This window comes from Tiliqua scincoides, chromosome 14 (assembly GCF_035046505.1).
Source record: "Tiliqua scincoides isolate rTilSci1 chromosome 14, rTilSci1.hap2, whole genome shotgun sequence".
NCBI classification, from domain to species: Eukaryota; Metazoa; Chordata; class Lepidosauria; order Squamata; family Scincidae; genus Tiliqua; species Tiliqua scincoides.
Window position 1 is genome coordinate 1872960 of NC_089834.1, and position 27784 is coordinate 1900743.

A 27784-nucleotide genomic window follows, 5' to 3' on the forward strand; every position below is an offset into this window, starting at 1 on the left:
GACAGCTCCTGCGCCTGTTGTGGGTGGACCAATAGGAAGGCGGGACTTCTTTTGGTCGTTGCTCCCGCCCCCGCCCTCAGCGGCCATTGGATGTAGTGAACCCAGTTCGCGCATCCCATTGGACAGCCGTGACGTCGGTCTTTCGGAGGTAATAGAGACAACCGAAACGGTTTTCTGGGACCCTAAAGAGGTCAACGCCTAGTCCGGAGCCGGCAGCAGCAGGGAGAGCAGGAGCGCGGTCTCCTCCCGAGGATGGTGCGGTTCAAGAACAGGTGGGTGTGGGCGCGAGGCGGGGCTTGCTCCAGTGCTCCCAGGCAGGCTGTCCCTGGAGGAGGAGGCTCAGCAGCACCAGAAGAGGCCGGCCGGAGGAGGAGGAGGAGGAGGTCTGCATCCTCCTCATCTTCACCTTCACCCTCCTTCACCCTCATCCTCCTCCTCATCTTCACCTTCGTCCCCCTTTATCTTCATCATCCTTCTCCTCATCTTCATCCTCCTCATCCAGCCAGCCTCTTCCTGAGAAAGCCTCCTTGAAGGGAAGGCACAGATGAGAAGAGCTTCTGATCTTCGTCATTGTCATCCTCCTCCTCCCCAGCCCCAGCCAGCCAGCCTCTTCTGGAGTTCCTGAGGAGGAGCAGGTCAGAGCAAGCTCTGGGCATCCTCTTCCTCCAGGATGTCGTCATCTCCCTCGTTTTTGGCAGTGCTCTTTTTTGTGGTTTTCTTTTTTTGCATTAAAAAGCATTTTTAAAAAAAGATTCCTGCTCCGCAGCGCAGCAGGGACTCCCTCAGCGGCCTTGCAGCAGGCTGCTCTAGACCTGTTGCTGCCTGGTGGCCAGGCTGCTCCTGGGCTTTCCTGGCTGAACTGCGTGTGGCTTGCTGCGTCAGGCTGGTTGTTTGGGGACACGTGTCTGCCCCAGAAGTGAGGGGCCTGCTACATGCCCTTGTTGGCCCCCCCTTTGCACTCCAACACACTGTTCTCTCTGTGTCTCTGCAGGTACTTCCTCTGCGAGATCACCTCTGAAGACCCTTCCTGCCAGCAGCTCATCGACGAGCGAACCGTGCACAGTACGGTCAAGAGTGTGGTTGCGAGGATGCACGGGGACTTCGGGCTCGCCTGTTGCTCCATTGCTTTTGCAGGTCTGGCTTCAGGCGCTGTGTGTCCAGGGGCTCTGGGCTTCTCTATCCTTCCTCTCCCTCCCCCCCCCAAAATTGAATTTTACCAGTTCCACCCTCCACATATTGTTGCAGCAAAGGAGTTTTCAATTCAAAGCACGTGTTGCAGAAGTGAGCAGTTCAGTCCACAGTGCCTCACTTAGGTCCCTCTTATTGTCCCGTCTCGGTCTCTCGCTACGTTAATCAGCTGCACAGCATGTTTCTGATTCTGTTCAGCGCACCATCTTAGCACTGATTTGCTGGCTCTGCTCAAGCAGAGATCAATAATGTTAGCGTTAAGACCTTGTCATTTTGCAAGGTTATGTCATCCGTGTTCATTCTTCTCAACTATCTAGATGTGAGTCATTTCCTTCTCTCAACAACCCTGTGAAAAACTTGGGGCTTGGGAGGTGATGACTGTCTGGGGATCGCCCAGTGATCTGTGTGGTGACTGGGATACTCCTCAGGTGGGCTTCTTTGGTGCACCTCGGCCATTTCTGTTTTCTGCCACCCTCCAAGTTGGTTGCTGTGGTCCATCTTAAGAGACTCTCCACCCCTTGCTGCACACTAAGCAGTTTCTTTTCTCTATCTCCCGCCAGTAAAGTACCTCAACGCCTACACCAGAGTTGTTCTCCTAAGTTGCCGGAAAGACTTCGCTCGGCTCCTTTGGTCATCTCTGCCCTTCATCACTCACTTGGAGAACTGGAAACAGCGGTGCCCCTGTGCCTTCAACACGCTCCATGTCGGAGGTGAGCTGTCCCTTTGGGGCTGGGCTTTTTCTGTTGCTGGTCTCCTGTTGCCTGGTCCAGTTGCCTGCTTTGCATGGCCAGCTTCTAGATAACTGTTTTTTGGCTGGCCAGAAATCAAGAACAGAGGGTCCCTTGCTATCTTCTAGTCCAGGGGTCTCTAAACTTTTTGACCAAAGGGCCGCATCAGATATCTGGCACAGTGTTGTCAGGCTGAAAAAAAAATTAAATATAAAATTTAAATAAATACATTAGAGAAGGAACTTAAATGAATGGGCTCATATGTCCAGGACTTCTCCAAGCATGAACACAGCCTAAGAAATAAAGCACACACTTAAATGGACCCTCATTCTCCCACCCCACAAGCACAACTCTGGTTGTGTTTGGTCAGCTGGGCCAGAGGCCTCTCAGGGGATCAGAGGCTGGCCCTGGGCCGAATAGAGGCTTGCCGCGGGCTGCATCTGGCCCCCAGGCTGGGGTTTGGAGACCCCTGTTCTAGTCGAATAGCAGGCAGCAGGATGGTCACCAGCAATTAGCACTGAAGCAAACTAAAAGCTGTTCTGTTAATCTTCTGCTGTGGTGATATTCTGTGGGTACAGGGACAGATAAGTGCATTTTTGAACACAGTTAGTTCGACCACAGTTCTTGCACCACTCACTCCAGAGTCATCCCATTGCTTTCAGTGCAACTGGATGCTGGGATGGGTGCCAGTGTATCTAGGGCACTGGTTCCCAACCCATGGTCCGGGGACCACAGGTGGTCTGCAAGACCCTGAAAAATGGTCCGTGAGGTCTCAAGGAAAAAAATTTTGATCACTTCCAGCATCTCACTGAGTGAGCAGTCTCCCATGGACCACCAGAGAGGGTAGAGAATGCACTGCCTGCAGCTGGCAGCGAACCACAAATCTTCTATATAAATAATAACCTCTAATAAATCTGTTCTAATTTCAGGCAGTGTTATCTGTGGGTTCAGTATCTGTGGATTTCTCTTGCCACCTCCTGAGGCTGTTCTGAAGCCCACAGAGGCCATGCACATCTGCCTGTAGCCTCTTCAGGCTTCGAAATGAAGTCCAGAATAATTTAAAGGCAATTTCTGGTTTTTGGCAAAAACCAGAAATTGCCTTTAAACAGGTCTGGACATTCTGAAACCTGCAGAGGCCGTGGACGGGTGCACGTGGCCTCTGTGGGCTTCAGAAGAGTCTCCAGATCATCCGAAGCTCAGCTCCAGTCAGGTTCAGAGGGGGGTGGGAGGAGAAAACTGCAGGTTTCTAATTTTCCTTATCCTTGGGGGTTCCGGGAACAGAACCTCCGTGGATAACGAGGGCCACCTGTATTAGATATTTAAATGTATTTTTTGTGTGGGGGGGGTGGATTGCATACGGTCCACGACAATTCCAATGTTTGTCTCAGTTGTCGACGATCTCTTAAAGGTTGGGAACCACTGATCTACGGTGAGCCATTCATTGGGCAAAACAGTCGATCTGCTGCTACCCATGCTAGTAGTGAATGTTAAACGCATGTTACTGGAGACTTCTAGCCAGCCCTCTCCAAAACCCTTTACATGCGTGTCCCAGTAGTTGACCAGAAGCAGGCAGCTCACAACCTTGTTTATTTTCTAAGCCTTTAGCAGATGGTGCTAGTTCAAATGTTGGGTGCAAATCTTCCTTTAGGATCTCAGCTTCCACAGTGGCAAGCATTTAGTTCTCATAGGCTTGAAAATGAGGCTGTGGAAGCAGAAAGGGTGTTGAGAAGCATCACACATTAATCCTGCTTTCCGATATCTTGTCATTGAATGACAGGTCTTGAGCCTGTGGTGACCACACCCAAGGCACGGCAATGGCCTTCCATTTCATGCTGCAGCCCCCGTGTTTTGCTGCTGATCTTCTCAGAAACCTGTGCTGGGCAGCCGCATCTGTTGCCTGTCACCCTAGCAGGCCCTGTGCCCCAATTTCCAGGCAGAAGCTGCTGCCTAGTGAGAGTTTCTGAGAAGGTTGGCAGCAAAACATGGGGCTGCAGTGCGGAATGGCAAGCCCCTACTACCACCATTCCATGCCTGGATGGGTAATTTGGCATGATGGATCCGGCCTGTGGGCTGCTGTTTGGAGATTATTGGCTTCAAGATTGCAAGTTCTGTGAATGTTTGACCAATGCAACTGAAATGGTGTGCATTCACTCTGGGGCTGAGTGTATTCCCTTCCCATGTGCGCTCAGTTCCCCAGAGTGGTGCGCTTGTGTTCCTCAAGCTTCAGTGTGTCCTCTCTTGTGCCAGGCCAGAGCCTCCTGCTCTCAATTTCTGGGCATTTGTGACTTCAATCTGTTGCTCCTGCTACCCAGGAGAGACTTGTTTTAGGATGCCCGTCCTCCCCTGCCTGTGGAGGTTATTTCTTCTTTCTCTTCTACAGCAACAATAAGAACATGCCAGAAATTCCTGATTCAGTACAGCAGAGACCAGTTGCAGCAGCTGCTGCCCAGGTGCACCAGTGAAGGTAACCCATTGCTTAACTGTGTCTGATAGACCACTATGTTCTTCAACCTGTGGAGCCTCATTGGGGGGTCATGGCTACCATTCAAAGCCTGGGCAAGAGAGGGCTTGATCCCACTCAGTCATGGTACTGCCTTATCAAAACCTGGCTCTTGATCTAATCCTTCACAGCCTCTTCTCCCTGTCTTGCCCTGCAGCTCCTGAGGCTGGTTCTGCTCATGCTGCTACCCTAAGGTAGCCCATGGTAGATAGCTTGTCTCAGGGAGCTGTGCTGCATGTGCACACCCCAATCATGCTGGGAATGCAGAAAACCTGCCCAAAAGTGTGGGTCACAAGCCAATTTCAGGTGGGTCTCCATTCATTTCAATGTGTACTTTGTGTTTAATATGATGCTGCTTGATGCTGCTATGTATGTGACTGCGTTTCGGGACATGTTACAGATCTGTACTTTGAGCAGGCTACTCTGTAAACACTTTTAACTCAACAAACCTTTATTAGGCATAAATGCTTTTAACAGTGATAGTCAGTGGGGCTTACTCCAGGGTAACTGTGGATAGGATTGCAGCCTTCTGGGGTTTTTTTTTAAAACAGATTAACAACTTTTTAGTTAATTAGATTAACGGATAATTCAGATTAACAGATCAGCAATTGCTTGGGTCAGGAGGGTTCTTCTTTATTTTAAATAAATTTAACGTTTAATTTACTTAATTGATTTGGTCATATGGGGTGTTTGATGATATCACTTCTGGTCCATTCCGACAGATTGTTGTTCTAAAAAGACCCCTGTTCTAAAAAGTGGGGCCCTAGTGCTAAAATGTTTGAGAACCACTGATCTAGGCACAGGGTGTGCCAAGAGATCTTGACACAGGCTGCATATTGAAATTTCAAGAGTCTGAAGAGTGGCTGACAGTTCTTGTAGCTGCTATGCCCTGCAGTTTGTTCCCAGAGAATGTATTAAAAAAATATAGCTGGAAATGTAAACGTGTGGAAGAATTGTTTTATATGTGGTTATTATGTTAAAAAAAAAGTTAATTAGATTAGAGAATTAGATTGGAGTTGAAATAGCTGAGGTGATGATTTTGGTAATTAGATTATTTTGTTTTAATATTAATGAGCAATTGAAGTTTTTGCTTGGTAGAAAGTGAATATTTTAGAAAATATAGTATAGGGCATTAGGGAAAATTTATTGTATATTATATAAATAAATGGATAAATCAGTAAGAGGTAGAAATAAATAGATTAGGAGATATAGTATGATTAATTAGTAATGGTATATAGTATTTAGTACTCCTAAATGTATGTTGTGTGTGTGTGTGAGTCCTTTTGCAGCTCAGGTGCTTGGTAAAGTGATACTTCAATAGTGGCACAACTGCAAGGGTTGGGTCCTGTGGTAATGGGGCTGAATCTGGTCTGTCAGCCTTATGTTGGGCACCCCTTGTCTAGGCTGATCTCTGTGTAGCCTTCAGGTTGGTGGTTTCCAGTTATGTTCAGAAGAACCTTAGGGAAAACTTTTATGGCCAGTTGCTGAGAAGCTTTCCTGTCATTATTAATCAGCTATTCCAGAGCCTCCATTCACGCAGAGCAAGAGTGGGACTCTAAGAAATTGGCAAAGATGCTGCATAATGAGTTGGGCATGTGCTACAGGAATGCTACACAGAATCTGCTAACCATGATTGAAGCTTTCCTTTGCTAGAAAAGCCCTGCTCCAGACTGACTTTAAGCCACTGTTCTCTGGTGGTTGAAAAGTTTTTCTTCTTTCTTGCAGCAGACCGACAAGCCATCCAGAAGTCGCTGCAGAGCTGCACACTGCTGCGTGAGGAACAGTTTCAGACAGAGGATGAAGACAGTGAGAACGCCGTGGAGATGGCTTGACCTCTGCTTGCTTATCATACAAGGACAGAACTTGAAATGAATGGTGCTTTTTGGCTCAAATCAACCCATCTATTCCCATCTCCATGCAGTGCTTATTTTGTATGTGATAATTGTTATAAAGAGGATCTTCTGTATGTTGGTGTTTGGAACTAGAAAGCCTGGATGGGGAAGACATTTTCTCTCAAACAATGGAACAGGGCAGGGATAGGAACTGTAGAGGGGCAGGCAGTCCTGGGCCAGCCCACCCATGACTGAAGTTGAACTTTGCCATCAGGGCTGCTGCCTCCTAGCTCCATCCTTCTGAGAGGCAGCTAGGAAGGGCTGCCCCTACTCTATTAGTGTCTACCACTTCCCCTAAAGGTGGTGGTGCTGGCATGAATGCTAGGAACCCAGCCACCAGAAGGAGCAGCAGTCATCCTGGATAGTGAGGGGGAGGCAGAAGAAGCAGACTAAGTGTTTGTTTCTGGTGAGTTTAGCATTAAGACTTCTGGGTAAAATAACACCATTTTCAAACACCTCTAGCAGAGACCATTCTTATTATATTATGGTGTGGTCACTTTTGAGATGAATTGGAATAATATCCCTTTGAGGAAGGTGAAGGGAGGAAAAAGACCATACAGGGTCACCCACAGGAAAACTTATGTTATCAGGGGTATCCTTACCAGAGGTCAGAGGAAGAAGCTACGTAGTGGGGCTACTGCAGTAAAGGATGCGGTCTACGTGTAAAGCAGGTAGTGCTGTAATCAGAAAGCCATTTGGACAGAAAAAAATTGATAACCCTTTTGTGCATACGGTTTATTGCAACTGTTTGCCTTTGCTGGTATGGTACACTGAAGTTCATTGTGTTCAACAGAACTGACACTTTTTAGTAGTAGTTAGTTTCAGATCAAGCCACAAGCAGTGCAGAATGAGACCACTTCTCAAAGGGGAGGGGGGAAAGCATGGCAGAAGTGCACAACACACAACCCCAACTGAATCCCAGAACCAAGCAAATAAGAATCATGGCATTTGGACCCCTCAAGGTCAGCCTGTGTGGCCCATACACACAAACACAGTTTCCATTCTAACAGCAGCTCTGACGGGCCAGGCAAGTCCTTTGCTTGCTTTACAGAATACAATGATTTTCTGAACCCAGCAGCTTCACCAGAAACGCCTTCCAAAACTCTCTAGCCTGCTGCAGTCCCTCAACTTTGGAGAAAGATCAACAGCAGTTGAAGGCAGGAACTGAATTATTTCATCACCACCACCACCTATTCCAGGTAACAGGTTATAATTAAACAGCAATCAGTGTGTGCTCTGCAGCCAAGTCTCTTATCTGTGTTCAGAGAGGCACAGCAGCAGGCAGTCAAGGCAGATCCCAGCTGCTGCAGCTCACACACTGCTTTTCATGCACACAAGTGTGCCACCCCAGCAGTGCTGCTCTTCCCATGGTCAGGAAATAGAGCCAGGAACAACCTCGGCCCTTCAGTGCAGGGGCTGTGCTTCAAATACTTTGTTTCGGTATTGTGAAATCTTTCTATACAGATGCTTGCGTTTAATCCCCACCCCCTCCCCAAGCTTCAGAAACAGACTTATTCTGCTCAAACTTGAATACTTTATCTATAGCAGCAAGAACATAAAAGCAAAAAAATAAAACAAAACCAGGAGACAGAAATCTGTCCGGTAGCAGGGTCACTTCGTATGAACCACGGAGGTGCTGAACAGCAACTTTTGCTTCTGCTTCTTTTTCTTGCCTCTTTTTTCCTCTGGAAAAAAAACAGAGAGGCCCATGTTAGACTATTTTCACAAGATGCCAACATCTCCCCTCCCAGGTTGCTAAACCAGATGAATGGCTCCCAACAAGCAATCCGCCCACCCTTTGTATGCAAGCAACTACCACCCCCCTCCCCGCCAGCTGCTGCTGGTAAAGGAGCCCTTTCCCCTCCGTGCAGGATTTATCCTGCTCCAGGGCACTTCTCAGCAGTGCTCTGCAGGCAGGGACTGGCAGCCAAAGTGGGCTGCAGGTATGATCCTGTCCACTTCCCACCTGATCTAAAGCAAAAGTGCTCAATCCTTCCCCTCCCTTCTGAGGCAGCTCAGAAGAGCACACTGTTCAGACCCCTCCCCCCCCAGCTCAGTTTACTGGGCATTTATTAAGTGTGTGGGTTGGGTAGCATTAAACAGACATGAACATTGTGGCAATTCTTCTTCCCACCCAGGGAGTTGCTGCTTCCTGCTCTATTCCTTGGTCTCAGCCCTGCCTTTTCATGGCTTCTGCTCAGTCCTTTTACTGCCAGACAGTTACAAGAGGCCCACAGGTAGAAAGCCCAGCTACCTGAGGTGGGGAGGGGGAACAGAACTAGCAGAAGTCATGGGCCAAACCAGAGGCTGACAACCTTCTGGGTCTAAAATCACTCCTACCACACAAAGCATCAGGGAGGGAGGGAAGATGACAGTGACACTCAGGCATGCAGACACCCCCAGGCCTGCCCTGCAAAGAACGCCAGTCCTGTAACAGCAGGGAGCAGCCCTCCCCCTTATGCCTCCCTGACAATGAAGGCACTTCCAAGACCAATCTCAGGCTAACCACAAGGAGCTCCTGAGCTCCAGGAGCAACACCACTGCCTTCCCTTCTGACAGTGGATGGCATAGCCTGCATCTTCAAAGGACTAAACAGAAAACACACCCTTTAAAAGGGTTGAGGCAGCAATGCCAAGAAAGGCAAGAGGTTTCTACTGTGGCAGTTCCTGTAAGATGTTGTGTCTGCAGAGTTCGCTTCAGAACCAAAGCAGCTCAGGTAGCTCCATGGGCTCAAGTCCAAGAACACCTGGTTGGTTATTCCGTATGTGGGGGCAGGGACAACACTAGAGTTCAGTGGCAGAGCATGTGCTCTGCCTATTAGTCAGTCTCTGGCAGCTCAGGGCACCTACATGCAAGCATCATGCCAAATCCAGCTAAGACAACCCATAAGCAGCTACACCTCTACCCAAAACAGGAGCTGCTCTGATCAGCCACTTGCCAAAGTCACCCAACTCAGCTTCTTAGCATAGGCAGAATTCTTCCCCCTCCCACTGTTATAAAGTGATGTCTAGACAGGTTTGCTATCTTGCTTCAGTGCAAGAAATTTATACAAAGAACCTGGATCAGCAGAAATGTGACTGGTGCTATGCGAGACAGTTTAGAGCCCACCAGGGCCTTCATCGCCACAAACTCCCCTTCAGATGCACGAGAGGGAAACCCTTTCCAAAGACCTTCCCTTGAGGCACTGACTAGGACTGCCCAACAAAGTCAAGTCACTGGGGTACCTTCCCTTCTCTTACCCAAGAGGAGGTCCGAAGTGGGCGGCGTGTCCAGCTTCAGGAAGGCTGCCTCGATTGCTTGGCTGAAGGAGTTCTGGAAACTAGGCACAGGCACACGGTCCGAGTTGTCACTCTCTGCATCGCTGTCTCCTGGGGCAGGAGGTGCCAGGCTGTGGTTCTCCTCTAGAACAGAAATAGCCACCCTTAGATCGCTGAACAGGCTGAATTGCTCAGCAGCACAGAGGAATGGCACACAGGCCCCTCCTCTCACGGATGCCAAACCAAGAACTGCTCACCTCTCTTCTTTGGAACAGCCGTTTTCAGCCATGTCTCTGGTTTCGCTTTGCCGGCCCTCAGCATCTGCCAAGAATGAGTCAACAACCAGGGATATGAGACCACGGCCCAAGGACTCAGGGCAGCAGCTGCATCCCACTGGTAATTGTGAAGGCAGCTTGAAAGCAACAGAGTGCATCCTTCACAGGCTGCCAAGGCTATTTTTGCAGCATTTTGTGCACTGTAACTAACACATGCGAATCTTACTTAAGTGAGGATACAGTTGCAGGTTTTTTTTCATAGCTTCTGGTTTAAGACACTTTTGCTCAACTCCTAAATTCCTAGTTCCCGAGAACAAACCAAGTATCATGAAACTTGGTACCACAGAAGAGCTGGCAGAAAGCATACAGGAGGCACTACCTGGGCAAAGGAAGGGAGAGGAGAGTCTTCCTCCAGGCTTCCCACACAGAGCGATGGGCTGCAGAGACTGGCTGCAGGCGACAGTGGGGTGGACAAGGACTCTGCAAAGAGGAGAATCACATTAACACAAGGTGACTCCATTCAGTTGCTTTAAAATGACACCCATTATGACCAGAGGTGTTTGAAATTGTTTTTTTCCCTGCAGATTTCATGATTTTAAAAAATGGAAAAGACAGGAAGCAGTGCTTTAAAAGTGTACAAGGTGGTAATATAGTGTTAGCAGATGCAGCCATGGCATTATTGCTAATTGGGAAAATAATCCATTTTAATTTCTGGAAAATATCTTCAACACCAAAATGCAGTGTTTTGTGTTTTCTTCAGATATTTTAAACACCAACATGTAGTGTTTTTGGTTTTTATGTTATTAACAAAAACACTTCTATTTATAACCAATAAAATTTTTAAAACTGGGGCTAGAACGGCAGAACTAGCACCTGAATCAGATGACCTCCAACACAGGATAGTACATTCCACACACTTGTCCAATTTCATATGCTGCCACTACACATGAAGTGGATCACGGACAAGACTTTTTTTCAGAATCTGATACCTTAGGAAAAGACTGGACAAGAACTTCTCCAATTGTCGCATACAGTGGACAGTGCAAGTGCGGTGAACGAGACCTGTAGCCTTTGCCTTTCTCTGGCCATGGGAGGGGTCCCTGTTCCAGGGAAATTTTTAGAGAATTTGCCATTTAGGTAAGTTGACAGCACAGTTTGAACTTGGGCCTTGCAAGATCTTTCTTAGTAGGTGAACTACAATATAAGCACTCTTGAGAAGTACACTCAGTTTAACAAATCTACACCACAAAGGAGTGAATGGCAGGTTTATGTTTTCCAGGCTCAACTGGAGATCCTTATGAAATATCCCAGGCTTTAGTCAACTTTTCCTATGTTCCAAGTTCAGCTGTGCCAACAGCCCAATGCTAGCGTGGGATGTACTGCTTGATCTCACAGTCTGCCATTGCAGCCCACGGGCACAAAGCAGCTCCAGAGAACTATTGCTAAACCATGCACAGGCAACAGTGGCCCACAGGACCTCCATTGCACCAGGTAAGCTGGTGGCAGGGCAAACCAGGAACAGATCTCAGCAGCACCCACAAGACTGAGCCCCCGCCCAGGCCTGACAATATCCCCCTGGACCCAATGGATCTACACAAGCAAAAGACCTGGGGTAGATCTGAGAAGGACTACCGAGGACCATGGAGCGGCAGATGGGACAAGTAAAACATTACCTTTCTGCCGCTCCCTGGGTCACAACCAGCCCTGGGGGATGCAGCGAGGGCTATGTGGGTGCCACTGCACTCTGCAGGTCAGCCAAGGATAGGATTGGGATGTTAGGAGTCTCAAATGTTACAGAATACTGCACAAAGAAATATTTCAAAGTCTCCTTTCCAACTGCTGGGTCTCTTTGGTCCAGACATTTTTGGGAGCCTGGAATCCAACATTTAATTTTAAATGATACATGAGGCTTGTATCTGGGTCTTGATGGAAAGAAAGCCAACTTCCATGCCTAACAAAGAAGCTGGTCGCCCCAAGACAAACGCAATCGGTCTAATACAACTTAGTTACTAAGAGAGGAATTACTAAGTTACTAGTTAGTTACTAAGAGAGGAAGAGACAGGACAACAAATATTAGACTCTCCCCTCACCTATTCTCTATTCATCTTCTAGGTCTCCTAGCATTTCTATGTCCTGTGACTGACTCAACAGCTGGAGATCACTCCCTCTGGCTTCCAACAGCTATATCAACATGGTGTACCCAAACAACACATTTCAGTGCAAGTGTCATTTTCAAGCATTGCCCCACAGAGTCTGCTAAAAAGTGCTAAAGCCATTGCTAGCCAGCTCAGAATGTGGAGCTCACATCTTTAGAAAAAGTGCAGTACCTAAGCTGCTCACCTGGCTGAGAAACAGGACTTCTACCAAGAGGGGACAGTATGTCATTGCTCTGGACCTCTGTACCAGCTGCTTCTCCTGAAGCAGAGCTGAAGGCAGGGAACTGCTGCAGGTTCTCCAAAGCAATGCGGACCTCTGGATCTAGGCACAGAAAACCAGAAACCCCACCTCTGACAAAATGGATTAGCATGAGCAAGAACACCTGGGCTGCCTTAGCAGAAGCATAAAGTAATAATTCAACATCCTACACTAGGCAGATTTTGCTTGGACTTCTGCATCCAGTTTTTGGGCACCACATTCTAAGGACATTGATAAGACTCAGGCGGGTTCTCAGGAGAGTAGCCAAGATGCTGAGGGGTCTGAAACCAAGCCTGATAAGGAGCGGTTCAAGGAGCTTGACATACTTAGCCTGAAGAAGGCCAACAAGAACAGCAACAGCTGTCTTCAAGTATCTGGAAGGCTGTAACACAGGAGGGAGGATTTATTTTCAAAGACTTGCAAGGGCAGGACTAGAACTAATGAGTTGATGCTACAAGGAAGCAGGTTTAAGTCAGGCATGAGAAAAAATTTCCCAACTGAGAGCCCTGTCCAGCACCAGAACAGTCTGCCTCATACAACTGTGGGGTCTTCCTCATGATAGATTATCAAGCAAAGGTTAAACAGCCACCAGTCAGGGATTGCCTGCACTGAGCAGGGAGTTGGAATAGATGACCTCAAAGTTCCCTTCCAACGTTCTACAGGTAACCATTTCGTGCCTGCTCAACTGCTCCTAGCAACGCTGTATGTCAGCCAAGAAATGTCCATTTCAGCAAATGCATCCCAGCCAAGTCGAAGATAGCCACTTACACCTGCCCTGCTTTTTGTTCTCCTCCATCTCAATCCTGCGCTCCCGGCGTCGCTCATCGCGAGCTTTCTTCTGTCTCAGGCGTTTCCTTTTTTCAATGTCATCTAAGCATCACCAAGAGAAATCCAAGGTGAGGCAGCCAACTAGAAAAAAAAACCCTACTTCCCCCTCCTGTTCCTCAGAAAAGTATTATTCAATCAGTGGGGTTGCGGCAACCGTTCAAAGCTTGAGCAACAGAGGGCCTAGATCCAATCCAATATTGGTACTGCCTTATGAAGACTGAACACTTGATATAAGCCTGCATGGCTTCTTCTCACTGCCTTGCCCCACAGCTCCTGTCAGCCCTGCTGAGGCTGCTACTGCACAGGGTTATTGTGAAGACCCTAGAGGCACGGGGAAATTGGGTGGTGACAGAAGTGGGATCAGCAGTGGGTCCCCAGTCTCGTACTATTTATTTATTGGGCCACGGCATGAAAAAGGTTAAAGACCACTGCCTCAGAGGTTCACCCACAGCACCTTCTTTCAGGTTCAATTTTCTACTGCAAGATATTACCTCTGCATCCTTGTTTATACCAGCTCTTAAATCCAGCAACTGCACTTCAACTAGTTACCCAAGACAAACTTTTTAACACATACAGGTGCCGCTCTTCTTAGCTGGAAACACAGCTACTGGGAAGAGGTCAGCAGGGCATTCCTGCCATCAGCCCTTCCAACTTATAAGCACTTCTACTACAATGGCAAAAAGTTCTCCAAGCTCACCTGAAAACATTTGCAGAGTCTCCTTTGAAATGAGAGGAGGCGTCAGAGCTAGCTCACAGATACTGAACTCGCAGGTCAGTGGCAAGTGGCAGAGGTAACGATGGCGCTGTCGCACATCCTGTGGCAGGGTATGGGGAGAGAGAAGCAGATCAGCTACAAGATGTTTGATGCATCTCCCCTCTCCAAAAGAGCCTTCTATCTGAGGGAACCCCACTGATCAGCGCTTCTCGGAATCTAGGCTACCAACACTTCACCGAGCTGCTCAGAAAAGCAGCAGTGAGACAAAAAAGTGAACTACATTTTTCCCAGTCTAGAGTAATTCCAAGTCACAGAGAGAAAGTTAAATGTGCCCACACACCCCTGAAGCAAGTTTTCTAGTAGACACCAACACCTGTCGTTCCACAAGGTGGGCTTAGAGTGCTTGCGTCTCAAAAGAAGCTGAGTGGCCACATGCCCTGGTGGTCAACCAGCAAACAAGCACCTACCTCTGTCATGGAGTGGCCCGATATCTCCACCACTGTAGCAGTAATCTTCTCTGGACTCTTCTCCAGGCTGCCATATTCATGCACAAGACAGCGAACATTCACTGGGTGAAGGTACAGACACTGCCCGTCCTCCGCTATAGCATCGGAAAAGAAGCCACACGACTGTTACTGAGCACCCAGGAGAATGAGGCCACTTCCTTCAAGTTCCATTTGAGACACAGAGGTCCCAGGTCTATGACACTCCTCCACACACATTCAAGAATCTGTGTATGTCCAAGTAGGATTATTTGGTTCTTTCAGAAACAGTAGGCTGTCCATCCCCAAGGACAGAATGCAAGAACCTGTGAAACTTCATCAGGGTCAGCGATAGCTAAAATGATTCTATATCCCACTTTTATGCAGAACATGCAGCACTCCAGACACTTACTAACTTAATTTAAAAATAAATTCAAACCTTGAAATACAGGCAAGAGCAGTAGGGAATTTCAGAAAGCAAAAGAACCAGGCAAATGAAATACTTCTAACACTCGTTGGGTTAAAAGCCTGCAGTTTTGAATTGCAGCTCAGTCTGAACAGGTTCTTACATTCTCAGAAAGTGCTACATCAACTGTCTGAGCACTTAAAATGTGGGACCCCTCCGAAGACAGGTTCTTTAGTGCAGCACACCAGCATCACAGAATGAACTGAAAGGAGTCCTTTACACCCATTTGGTGGAATTTCAGACCTCACAGTGCTCAAGAACCACATCTTCTACAGTGCTGCAAGCCTTCATTCCATCTCTGGAATTAGGGTTGGCTAGCCAACGACTTGCAGGCCAATCCAGCCACTCCTAGGTCCCCAACGAGCCCCAAATGCAAAGAAACCCCAGAATCCTCCTCTCATTTTGTTTTGCTAGGTATGCCTGTCAAGTTCTTGAACCTGCATAGCTAGACCCTCCCGCAGCCAAGCAGCTGTACCTCTCCCTATCTGCTTGTCCTTCTAGTCAGGCAATAGGTTCACCCAGGACAAAGGTGGCCTTGCTGGTATAACCCCTCGAATGCAAACCTCCCTAAACACCCTCACTGTTTTGGACCAACCTTGGTAGAAATAGTAGAAAGGAGAGTTATTTGTGCCCCCGCTGCTGAAAGCTGTTTTTGACTTCTCACGGGCTGTTTCAGCCAAGCTCACTTCTCGCACTTCATGCGTGCCTGCCGCAGTTGCACCAGCTTCTTCTGCATCGTCCACCACTGCCTCTTCCAACTCGACAGAGACTGGAGCCTCGCTTGCAGCTGGTGGTTCCAGGACCTCTTCATCAAAAGCAGAAAGATACTCTACGACAGACTGTCACAGGAGAAGGCGGTCAGCATCCATCTCCCTCATTCCTGTCAGACAAAGACCAAGACCCCCTGCCACGCTCCTACTGCTCATTCTAGTATGAAGGCAGCATCTCCCAATTCCTGGAATCAGCCTGAAAGTTAGGAGCCCAGCTACACAGCCTCTGGTGCACTCACATACATGGGGACCCACAGGGAACCTAGGAAAGGCAAAGTGTGCTACCTGTGAATCAGACCATCCTCTCTAGCACGCTTGATCACTCAACACACAAGCAGAAAAAGTCAATTCTCCATATCCCCAGGATGGCGTTTAAGACTCTGTCCAAAGCTTCTCTTCCCAGCCCAGAATCTGCTGGTGAGCTAGCAGTCCACAGTGCCAAGTTACTATTTGGGGAGCACCACTCTTGAGTAGTACAGGTTTCGGAAACTGGACAGGGACTAGAGACACTTGCTCTTACTGTGGCTGAAAGAATTAGGCAGGGTGTGTCTTTAAAGAGAGGGGAAGGACAAATTGTTTGTACCAAAGCAAACACAGGTTCTGACCTTTGTAATGGTCCACTTATTCTCCTGGAACCAGAGAGATATGAGCTGGTGAATTAACCTCATCCTTACTAGGGCAGCAGTGCCATTAACCCCTCAAGTCTGCCAGTGCACACCACCTCCAAGCTGGCTGGTTACTTTTCTGGGCAGCCCTGCACCTGCCCCCCAAACTCTGCTCAGTTAGTTTAAACTGAACAGACCCTGGGATTCCCACTGCCAAGTCAGTCAGGCTGACTATAACCACTAACCAGGTTCTGAACTTAACCCATTTTGACCCGGCAGTGTTCTCTCTCAGGGGTCCTTACCACTGCACAGACCACTTCTGTGGCTGTGCAGTGGCTCTTCCAGATGCTTGGCTATTACTTGCTGGGGAGACCCAGAAACCAGATGGGAGAGCAGTGGAATCCTGATGAAAAACCTGCCAACCTATACAATGCACAGGATTGAAGTCCTAATAGGGAATCAATGGCCCTGTCGGTTAGGGAAGCCGCTGGTCAGAAAAGTTGGGAACCACTTGCCAAAGTCATCACCAGACTTTCAGGAAGCTGTGCTCAAAGGAGCTTGGTTTTGAGCTGCATGGCTGCGCCCCAGTGATAATCAGACAGGGTGGCACTCTCATGACCTTTGGTAAAAAGCCTACCTTCGGTATGTGCAACAGATCATTTGCAGAGCGGTGAAGGCAATAGGCAGCTAAGCCAGCATCAGAATATACATGGGCCAGGGCTTGTCATTCAGGAGAAGGCTGCTTGCTCACGACAGCAGATTATTATTTACTTCAGGCAGACAGAGGTGTCTGGGAGAGAAGCGGTTCATCTGCATGTCTCCCAGCAGGCTTTGCTTACAGGCAGGGGGCACCACAGAGGAAGATCTCACAGAGCAACAAGGGGCTTGGGCTTCTAGCCATAAGAACCTCACAAGAGCCCCACTGGATCAAGTCAAAAGCCCATCAAGTCCAGCTTCCCGCATCTCACAGTAGCCCTATAGATGCCTCAGGGAGCACTCAAGACCACATCCCAATCCCTGGCATCTGGCATTCAGAGATAGCCTATTTCTGCTTGTGCCTGTCACCAGGAAATGGCTGCTCATCTGGGTGGTGTGTGTGGTCTGAAAGTCCCCTCAACTCAATGTTCCATTCTTGCTATGGTGTAGGGAAGAGAGAAGAGATTGCTGTCAGCCACATTTCAAGCTCCCACCTTGCTTTCCTGGAACACTGCTGCTTCTTTGGTGGAAGGTTCTGTCAGGGCCAGGTCTTCCACAGCTGCTAAAGTGTCTGGAACATCCCTCTCTCCATTTTTGTCCATTAACAGGTCCTCACGATCCTGCAAGGCAGAGATATTTGCAGTTCAGGACCAGGGCACTATGTCGCTGGCTCCTATCCTTGGCTTGTCCCTGGGTGCTAGGCGGACGCCTCTGAATTCAGAGCTGTAATTTCTCAGCAGTTCCGATGTTCTCCTTTTGCCACTTGCAACTCACAATCAACATGCTGAATGTTTGTATACTGAGAGATTAACACTATAACAAAATTTGAATAATTTTGTGTTTAACAGAATTATTTTGATGTTTATTAATTGTGGTCCAAGAATTTTAAAAATGCTGCTGTTTTTGACATTTGCAATTATCTTTAATGGGACGACCACAATTTAAGGGAACAAAAAATGTAATGATATAAAAAAACCATTACCATTTGAATTAGTGACTCTGAATTGTGTAAGAACATAAAAAATTCAACCATTTGTGCTGCGCAGTGTAATTAAGAACTGTAGGGGTCAGGAGTCAACAGGAAGTGAAGCACACAAACAGTAAACATTTCTACCCACTGCTCCAAACTCTTATGTAATAAGCTTCATACACAAAAGGAGAAGAGGCAGGCAGCAGGAGCCACCATCGTCACCTCCAGCAGACCAAGAGTGGACCTTAAGATGGCGAGCCCCTTGGGGAGACTTCTAATATGCAGAAAAAATACCACTCCCTCACCTGCCAGCTGCACAACCATGCTGTTCAACCATCAGAGAACCAGAGATAGGCATTGCCAATAGCAGCACTGAAGTATTTAGGTCAGGCATAGAAGGCCTAATCTACCTCACAAGGTTTATGTGAAGGTAAAATACAGGTCTAAAACCCCTGTATAAACTGGTCATTAATTCAAACCACCATCTCAGGAGTGTTGCATAGCTGTTTTTACACTCCACGTGCGGCCTGCCAGAACGGGAATAATTTTAGTTCTCTTAGCAAGTGGCAATTAAACTGGACATTGACAAACTGGAGTGGCCCTGAAGGAGGGCAGCTAGGATGGTGAGGGGACTAGAGACCATGTCCCCTCAGGAAAAGTTGAAGGAGTTCGGCACTTTGAAGAGACCAAGTTGTAGCAGGATAACTGCCTATAAATATCTGCTAGGCTGTCATGTGGGAAGAGGGAGCAGAGTTGTTGTTGGTCTGCAGTATAGGAGATGGGACAAATGGGAAAGACAACAGACAGATGACATGTGAAAGAAATTTCAATTACATGTTAAGAAGAGCTTCCTGACATTAGGAACTATTCAGCAGTAGAACAGCCTGCCTCAGAAGCCTATAGACCAGAGGTGTCAAGCATAAGGTCTGTGGGCCAGATGGAGCCCCCAGAAGCAAGGCATCTGGCCACCATAAGGGTTCTCCCAACATGAAAATTGGGCTCTCCCAAACTTGAAAATACAAACAAGATTTGCACATTTTTTCTTGTCATTTCCAACTAATGAGCTTCCAGGTGAGAACAAGTGCTTATTTCAAGGCCATCACCTGCTTAATGCCACTTCCAGCCCTCAGAAGATGTCATGAAGGCCCACTATATGAAATGAGTTTGTCACCCCTGTGGTAGGCTATCGCTGGAAGTCTTTAAGCAGAGGCTGGGCAGCCATCTAGCATGGATGTTGTAGTCCCACTCAGCCTGCTTTGGCAGGAGCTGGATTCTTACCTTGTAGGTCCCTTCCAGCACTGATTCTATACAGGACAGTATGACTGGAAGTGCCCGTTATTCACATAAACAGGTGTTGTGACACAGACTAGAAAGACCCACTGACTTCCCCCCCCCCTCCACTAGAAGGGCTTCACCTTCAGCTCCTGGATGGCAGCTTCAACAAAACAGGCTTCAGGGGTGTGCTTATCCTCCTCATACTGGTGCAGAAGCGCCGCCTTCTCCTCCAGGACCACCTGCTGCAGCACCTGAGCCTTGGAGGCCAAAAGCAGCTTTGAATATTGGCCAAGTTGCTCGTCTACAGGAAGCCACCAACAAGTCAGACTCATTATATACTGGAGACACACACATCCCACCCAGGACACATCCTGCCAGTCACCACGCTGCAGTCCACCTGCTGTTCTAAGCAGCAAAGTCTGCCTGCACAAAAGTTGCAGCAATGGCCATTTCTTCCTATAAGGGACTAGCTTTTGTAAACAGCTCCTCACTACAACTGTATGGTAATTTATTATGTTAAGCTACCCTGGGTGCCAGTGTTCCCTGTAAGCCATGCGCCTGCGCAGCATGGAGCCCAACCACCTGCAAGTTCAGCAATGATGCGCAATGTCATTGCCAAGTGTCTGGTATCACTATACCACAGACAAGAAGGGGTCTGTGCACTGGCATGCACAGCGGAGTGCACCGTTATTGGGCAGACACTGAGGCTCTTCTGTGGAAGAACTAGTGGCGATAGCCATGTTTTGATGCAATTCCTATTAATGCTAATAATTTGCAACAGGATTCCCACAGGAAAACTTTGTGGCCTATAGCAGCAAGAGGATCTTGGTGATGACACACAGGTCTGAGTGGCCAGCGACAAGTGACCATCCAGGCTGCAGGTACTTCAAGGACCAGCTGCCAAGACTCACCTCCCAGGTGAACAGGCTGCTCCACATTTGCCTGCTTAGACTTTGGCAGTGGGATCAAGACCCCCTTCTCCCGCTGCATCAGCTGCATCGTTATGGTGTCGCCAATGGCGTACTGCCGAGTTTCCAGAGCAACAACACTAAAACATGAGAAGGAAGTGATGAAAGGACAAAACTGCTATCCAACTAAAGGAGCTGAAAAGAGCCGACCCCAGATGCCTCCCTTCACCTTTTGAGGTCCTTCTTGTGAACAGAGCTGTAGCAGATGGGGCACTTGCTCCAGGTCTTCTCGCTCAGAGAGAGATAATGCAGAATGCAGGCCCAGCAGAAGATGTGCCCACAGCGAGTGATCTTGGCAGCAGTGGGTGGGTATAAGCATATTGGGCAGGAGGGCACTTCATGGCTGCAGATCCGCTGTGAAAGCACAGCAAAACAGAGCTTACTGAACAGCAGGGTCTCCCAAAAATACTGTTTTCCTTACAGGGCAGAAAATGCTTACCTTGATAAATAACAGTTAACCACACCCCCTGCCCTGCCGCTGCAATTCAGCTACTGGGAACTCTGAACATCTTGGCAGAGGAAGAAAAGGCATGTTTCTTCCAGAGCAAACCCCACAGCTGCAGAGTACAAACTACTTTGGAAGAGAAGAAAGTGCAGCTTCCATTTAAACTGTCTCACAGAACCCCAGCCAGGAAGCAAGTCAGCTCACCGGCTTGTTCAGCATGAGGGAGCACACGGGATTAGGACTAATTATGTTTGCTTTTATGATTTCTCTATCTATGCCTAATAAAGGTTTACTCACTCACTCATGAGGGAGCACATTAAGCACATGAAAACAGAGGCAGAAGGCAAGCTGAAAGCTCCTGGCAAAACTTCTCTTTTCAGGTGTCTAATGAAAAATTATGGTTGAGCAACTGACAGGTTAGTCTGAGGTGGGACGTGGCCTGCCTACACAGACCTGTGCAGCAATAAAGGTTCCAAAGCAAATCCATGGTTACTAACCACTTGTTCCACAAAATCCCAATTGACCAAAGTGTCAGGGTCTGTGAAGTGAACTGTGTAGTCCTGGTCATCACACACCACAAACTGGCAGCTAGAAAACACACAAGATAACAGAATCACCTAATGTTCCAAGGAGGCAAATACTCAGTATTACAAGCAGTGGCTCTATCCTAAACATCTACTATAAGATTAAAACCAAGAAGCCAAACCAAATCTACAGAACTGTTCAGAGAGGCACTTTCAGTTAATCAGAATCAGACCTCCTGGTATCTCGAACATGAACCAGAGTGGAATCCTAAGCACAAGCAGCTGGTGCTTTCTGTCCATGAAGGTCCTTGACTCATAAGCCAAACAAGAAAGACACCCACAAAAAGGAAACTGTAGAAAAATTATAAACCCGAATTGGATTTTCTACTCACTTGGCTTGCAGGAAGAGCTCCTTATTGAAAGGCTTGTTCTCCCACCTGTTCCTTTTCCCCCAGGTGCCACGACCATCAAAGTGGTTCACATGGCCACGGGGTTCAAAAGTGAAGTTCAGTAAGTGGTTCAGGTTAATCTTCTTGGGACCAGAGAACTGGGCAGGGCTAAACTCTGCCCGTTGGACCTCTGCTACCTGGAAAGACAAAGGACGGCTTACAACATGCCAATATGCACAAGCAGCAGTGCTAGAAATTCACCCATTTTTTTGCCTACATGGAAGTCCAAAGAAGATCTTCTACACTGCACTGTAAACTTATATTCCAGCTGAAGTAGCAGCATTAAGTTCACCAAGCAGGCTCTGTATTCACTCCAAACTTAAGCTTAAGTAGTTTTAACAACAACATCCAAGGAAGTCAGTTGTAGCTAGCTAGAACACACCTCCACCAGCCTAACATCTGGAGAAATTTCAAGGCAAAACTTTTCATACTAAACTGTTCACCTGCCCAGAGTCAGAATACTAATCTTTGTATCCATTGCAGCAATCCCAGCTCCAGAGGTAGACTTCTGAAAATGTAGCCTTTTAATGTTTAACTATTCTGATTAACGACACCATTCCTTCTGCTACTTTTACAGACTGAACCAAAGGACTGCGGGCTCAAACACTATCTGAAGGTACAACTCTAGTGGAGGAGCTTTATGCACAGTACAATTTCTACTAGTGTTACATGCCCAGTGACCAGAGGCTCCAATCACAGAGAAGCTTCATTAACAGATAGGGAGAAGGAGTTTGCAGTACGATACTGCTTTATTCTGCTACCATTAGCTATACAAATGATAGCTGAATCTTAAACCAAGATTACTTCTCAATGCCATTGCTTGCATTTTTTAAAGCCTTCACCAAAAGTATCACATTTTCATATTGATGACATCAGACCCATATAACCATATCTAACAGTGGAATGGGCCAGTCTTGCAAAGCTACCACCCCACCACCAGCACCTCCATCCAGGATAGACACTCACCTCATCTCGTCTTCCACCAATAGAAGAAGAGCTAAAAGGTTTGCCGCCGCTTGCATTTCCCCCTTTCTGAGGGGGCATCTTGTTAAAAGCTTTGCTTTTCTGTGAAGCGGCACGACGGGACTGGCTGGAGAAGTTCTCATTCTTGGGGTAGGAAGTTTCTCGCTTACGGTTATAACGCTGTTTGGAGCCATTTGTATTTTTTCCATCTAAAAAAAGAAACACAAGCTGGATTTTAACCACCAGGGCAAGTCCATAACTTTTAGTTGCAATCCAAACTCCATTTCACTTAATCAGGGTGAGCAGAAAATCTCTACTACAGCAGGCAGCTTACGTGGCACCAAAACAACAAGAAGATGACACCACTAAAATTTCTATTTTACTAATACGTACTATAAGATTCACAGCAGTAGCCTGTGTGGAAGATGCCTCACTTAACTGGCTTTATTTGAACTCACTGCCAGAACCAGCTATTTTGATGATTGTTTACCACTTGAAACCTTTAACATGCTTATTCCATTGTTGAAAATTATGCTAAGAGAAAAGAGCAACTGATCACCGAGTCTTTTGTTGACAACCATGTGCTTTGGTTTTCTGTAAACTACAATGTGTTTTTCACCTCTGACAACAAGTCTGTTTCTTAAAATAGCTCTGTGGAGCAACATCTGACTTTTTCAACAGCAGCCAAAAGCTCAACACAGGCTGAGGTGTTTATTAAACAAAACCAGCCTTCTAGCCCAGGGGTGTCAAACATAAGGCCCAGGGGCCGATTGCAGCCCCCCCGAAGCTTTTTATCTGGCCCTCAGGCTCTCAGCTGCTGAGCAGTGCTGAGGTGTTACTGCTGAAACAGCAGCCCACATGAAAATTGGGCTCTCCCATATCTTGAAATATGATCAGGATTTGTGTAATTTCTCTTCTGTCATTTGCAGTTAATGAGAACAAAGTGCTGATTTCTGGCCATCAGCTGCTTAATGATGTCACTTTCTGGTTAATGATGTCACGTTCAGCCCTCAGCAGGTGTCCTGAATGCTAACTTCGGCCCTCTGTGTGAAACGGGTTTGACAACCCCGTGCCCATGTTGCAATCAGATGCTACTGACTGTGGCCCCATGCAACAGACAGTAATCTCCTCCACTGCCCGTTTATCGCAATAAGTACAAAGCAACTTCGCTGGGGGAGAAGAGGAAGAAGATTGCCTTTGTCTCCTTCACATGAGTTACTTGAATCAGATCTCCCATACCTGGCTGATAAGACTTACAGAGAACAGAGCAAAAACAAAAATTTAACACAAAGAAAATGTTACAAAAATCTGAGGTTTTGTTCTCCACGTCTAACACAAGCATTGTTTACCCTGTACTGCCTTATCCAGCTAGCAATCCCTATCCACTAAAGAGGCTTGATAAAAGCACTCAAATCTCAACCCCACCTCCACATTTTGAGATATATTGTACATATCCTGTTCTTCAATGGAATGCTGGCCACTATGAAAACTACGATGGGTGTTTCAGCCATTACATGTAAATTTATCCCATTTTCTGACCAATAAGGTTGCCTCGAACATTTGGCGTACCAGAATTCAGTTGTCTGTTATGAAGGTCCCCTGCATTTCCAAAAATAAACTCAAGAGTTGGCATGAAATCTTTGTGCATACAGTATTCCAAGAGTGCATGCAAAGGAGGGGCTCTGCGACGAAGCTGCAATAAGTCTTAGGTTCAATCTATGGTAGCAGACAGTCTAGTAGACAATACTACGCTAAATGGACTAAAGGTTTGATTCAAGAAGACAGCTATGCATGGTGGTACTGTCTCAAATAGAAACAGGCCTTTCTGTAAATTAGTTTACTAATTACATCCTTTCTTCACACCCAAATACTAGTTTCAATGTAGTGCAAGTAGTTAACTACAAGTACAAAGCCACTGGAAATTTTACAAGTCCTGCAACTGAATAAATGTGATGAGTAATCAGAGAACAAGCTTTTCCAGAAATATGGGATATAAAAGTTTGGAACTCAACTTTGAAAGGGCAGGTGGCATACAAGTAAGAGGTCAACAGTGCAACTTCAGAATCACACAAACCTTAATAGGTTTTGGATTACAGTCTTCACATCAGCCATCTGCACAGACTAGCTATGCAGATTAGAACATAATCAGCACCCTCACATACAGACCATGGAAGCTAAAAGCAGGACCTGGTAGTGGAGATAGAAGGGTTGGGCGGAGCACGTCAACTTCTTAATTCAGTATAGCTAAACCAAACTGCATCACTTTAATTTTAGTTACAAATGTGGTGAAAAGTGCTCAGATATCAAGAACAATCTCAGGTTCCCAAAGGCCAGAGATGAATTCTTACATATAACCACATAGCTATTTTGTGCATCAATCTAGTTCACCTTCTGTTCATATCAATTATCTGCAGATAGCCTCTTTACCCTATAATCCAGCCATTTTCAACCACTGTGCCGTGGCACACCGGTGTGCCGCGAGTGGTCCACAGGTGTGCCACAGGAATTTGGGGGAAGGTCATCTGTTAATAGAGCCAAAGGGACATGTGAGCCCCCACTGGCAGCATGGTGTGCCTTGTCAATTGTCAAAAACCTGGTGGTGTGCCTTGACCATTTTAGTGCCTTGTCAGTGTGCCATGAGATGAAAAAGGTTGAAAATCACTGCTATAACCAATACTTTCAGCTGAAAGTTGAGAATTCAGTGTACCCTAAGTAAATTAACACTTAGTAAATGAAATAATTTCAAGGGTTAAGACATGCTACTTTGAACATACAACAAATTAAACTTTCCAGCACAAATCAAACAAATGACTCAAAGCTTCATCAGATACAACACACTAATACTTAACTGGCCTGCTCCATAACACAGGGCCTCAATACCCAGAAACAGAGCTTGGGCACTACCAACCTTTCCAGGGCCTAGAATTTACAACTGCAATATAAAATTTGAAATTCATTCCATTACAGGTCAGACTCAGACTATAACTGGGAAGTCTTGCAAAATATTTTGGAACTTAAACAATAATTTAAAGTATTTCTCCAGAACTGCCATAGGCAAAAACAACCCAGCAGATTGGTGGAAGTCATATATGAGCCCAGGTTTAAAGCCCAACTCATTTAGAGACTAAGAGATCCCCCCCCCCATCTGATAGCAGGTGTTTAACAGGGCTTGTGTGTTGTCCAAACATTGACAGACACAGAGCAGCTGGGTTTATACTGCTGCACCTAAAGGCTTTGTTACTGAATGGCTTCCACACGCATGCCTACTGAAAGCAAGAGTGTCAGTACTATGCCTTGCAAGATGAGAGCTGTGTTCTGTCAAAATGGACACCTCCATTTCATCAGCAGCTACAGAGCACCAGGTCTCTTACACTTCATGCGCACCTCCACACAGCATATGTTGAACAGGGAGAGGCAGCTGTCCTGGTTAAAGCCACCTAGAGCAGTGTTTCTCAACCTTGAGGTGGCATCTGGTGGTCCTTGCAGGACCACCAAACTCCTGCTGCCTGGCACTAAAACAAGCAAGACAACAGGCAGCAGGAGGAGGCTTGGCTCCGCAGGCAGAACTCCAAGGTATGTTTTTCAGTGCTCGAAAAAGCCCTCCTCTGAGCTCCTTAGTGGTGTTATGGCCTCCCAACCCTGGAGTAACTGGCAACGATGATGTCATCATCAGTTACTTCCAGTGATGCCACAAGTAGCATGGCCGAGGACAAACGTTGACCTAGAGGCCCTCGTCCACTTGGGAGAGGCTGCAGTTCGGAGACACTGCGATCGCCTTGCCAACAAGAAGCCCAACAGGAATCTATTGCTGCCCTGCCTGGAATCTTGGAGCACTGCAATTAGTCTGCCTCTGCTGACACAGAGGGTCAAAGGCTTGACTTGGGAGACTCAGAAGAACACCAGCACTACACCTCCAGGTGGCAGTGAGCTCCACAGACAGACCAGAGTCCCCTGACTCAGGAGACTCAGATGGACGCCAGCACTACACCTCCTGGTGGCAGGGAGTTCCACAGAGCGCCCAAGCGTCTCCTGACTCCTTCTGGCAGGGAGTTCCACACGTCAGCAAACGCTCTCGCGCCCCTACGAGCCTTACCGCCGCCCTTGGGCTTGGACTCTCCGCCGGCGGGGCCGGCCGAGTTAGCGCGGGGCTGCGGGCCCTTGCCCGCGGCGGCCGAGGGGGCGCAGGAGGGTGCGGGGCCGCAGCCGCAGGGGCCGGGGCCGGAGGGGCTGCTCCTGTCCATGGCGTCGGGCCGGGCGGGCGCCGGCGGCGGGCTGCGGGGCATGCGCGGGGGCGGCGGGCGGGCGGAGGCTGCGGCCGAGGCCCAGGCGCAGGGCCCGGGGGGAGCGCGGCGCAGTCGTCGCGGCCACCCTCATGGCGACATCTTCCTCACGGCTCCGCCCGAGCAGGGAAGGGAAGGGAAGGCGAGGCCGGGTCGGGCCGCCTCCTTAGGCGCGAGCGGAGGCCCGCGTGCGGGCCGGGAGGCCGGAGCGCAGGGCGGACCCGGGGGCCCGGCCCGACGAGGGGGGCAGGGAGCGCCTCGCCGCCCAAGGGAACCCCTCGGGCCGCTCAGCACCGCCAAATCGCCTCAGCCGCTGCCCAGTAATGGCGACGAGTCGCCCACAGCTCTGGCTGTGGAGGACCCGGATGAGGCCCTTTATAGCGGGGGCGGGGCCAGCCTCGTCGCGCACAGTGCATACTGGGGATTGTTGTTTTTTAACCTAAGCGACGCGGCAGGAGCAGGGATAAAAAAACTACGACTCCCGGCATGCATTGGTGCTGTTTACTTCTCCGATGCTGTCAAAGCATACCGGGAGTCGTGGTTTACGCCTCCCGATGATGTAAACGGCACGGCCGGCCAGTAGACGGCCGCGCTGCCGTGTGACCTCATGGGAGTTGTAGTCAAAAGAAGAGCTTGTGGGCTGTGGTTGTATCAAGGATGGGGGCTCTCCTGGGAGTCATGACGTCATAATCGCAGAGCAGGACCAGGCACCCCGGGATGGAGGACAGCCAAGAACAATGCTGTTCATGACAAAATTAAAGCTAAAGTCACTCACATGTGGCTTTCATGGGGTTCATTTTAAACACTATTTAGTGCAGGGGTGCTCACACTTTTTTGGCTCCAGAGCTACTTTGAAACCCAGCAAGGCCTGGAGATCTACCAGGGGGGAAGGAAGCGTCTGACAGACACCCCCTTTAATGTATGGAGCCCTGCTGGAGTCTAGTCAGTTTCATCAGTTTTGTTGCTGCATGCCTGAAGAGCAGCTAAAGTGTCAGTTTCAGTTTAGTGTCAGCTAAATATGTCAGTTTTGTCTAGTCACTAGACGAAACTGACATATTAACAGTTTGGAGAGACAGGGCTCCGCGATCTACTC

At 48.0% G+C, this 27784-nt stretch overlaps 2 protein-coding genes across 3 annotated transcripts; one reads left to right on the plus strand and one right to left on the minus strand.

The window, feature by feature from the left end:
* Positions 1 to 148: 148 nt before the first annotated feature.
* POP5 (POP5 homolog, ribonuclease P/MRP subunit) lies at positions 149 to 7804 on the plus strand. The gene is made up of 5 exons (XM_066609954.1): positions 149 to 272; positions 992 to 1134; positions 1749 to 1898; positions 4297 to 4380; positions 6142 to 7804. The coding sequence occupies exons 1-5, from the start codon at positions 253 to 255 to the stop codon at positions 6246 to 6248; spliced, it is 504 nt and encodes a 167-aa protein (XP_066466051.1). The 5' UTR covers positions 149 to 252; the 3' UTR covers positions 6249 to 7804.
* Positions 7029 to 27030, minus strand: RNF10 (ring finger protein 10). Of its 2 annotated transcripts, none has more exons than XM_066609952.1 (17): positions 26505 to 27030; positions 22415 to 22620; positions 21392 to 21585; positions 20973 to 21063; positions 20200 to 20384; positions 19974 to 20110; positions 19203 to 19363; positions 17312 to 17437; positions 15342 to 15549; positions 14266 to 14399; positions 13781 to 13898; positions 13024 to 13125; positions 12181 to 12318; positions 10220 to 10320; positions 9823 to 9886; positions 9548 to 9709; positions 7029 to 7993 (listed from the first exon to the last, which is right to left on the minus strand). In XM_066609952.1, exons 1-17 carry the CDS (start codon positions 26692 to 26694, stop codon positions 7920 to 7922), a joined length of 2391 nt encoding a protein of 796 aa, XP_066466049.1. In that variant the 5' UTR covers positions 26695 to 27030; the 3' UTR covers positions 7029 to 7919. The 2 variants fall into 2 exon arrangements, with proteins under 2 accessions (XP_066466049.1, XP_066466048.1); XM_066609951.1 differs by having other exon boundaries at positions 15342 to 15585.
* Between the last annotated feature and the right edge of the window lie 754 nt (positions 27031 to 27784).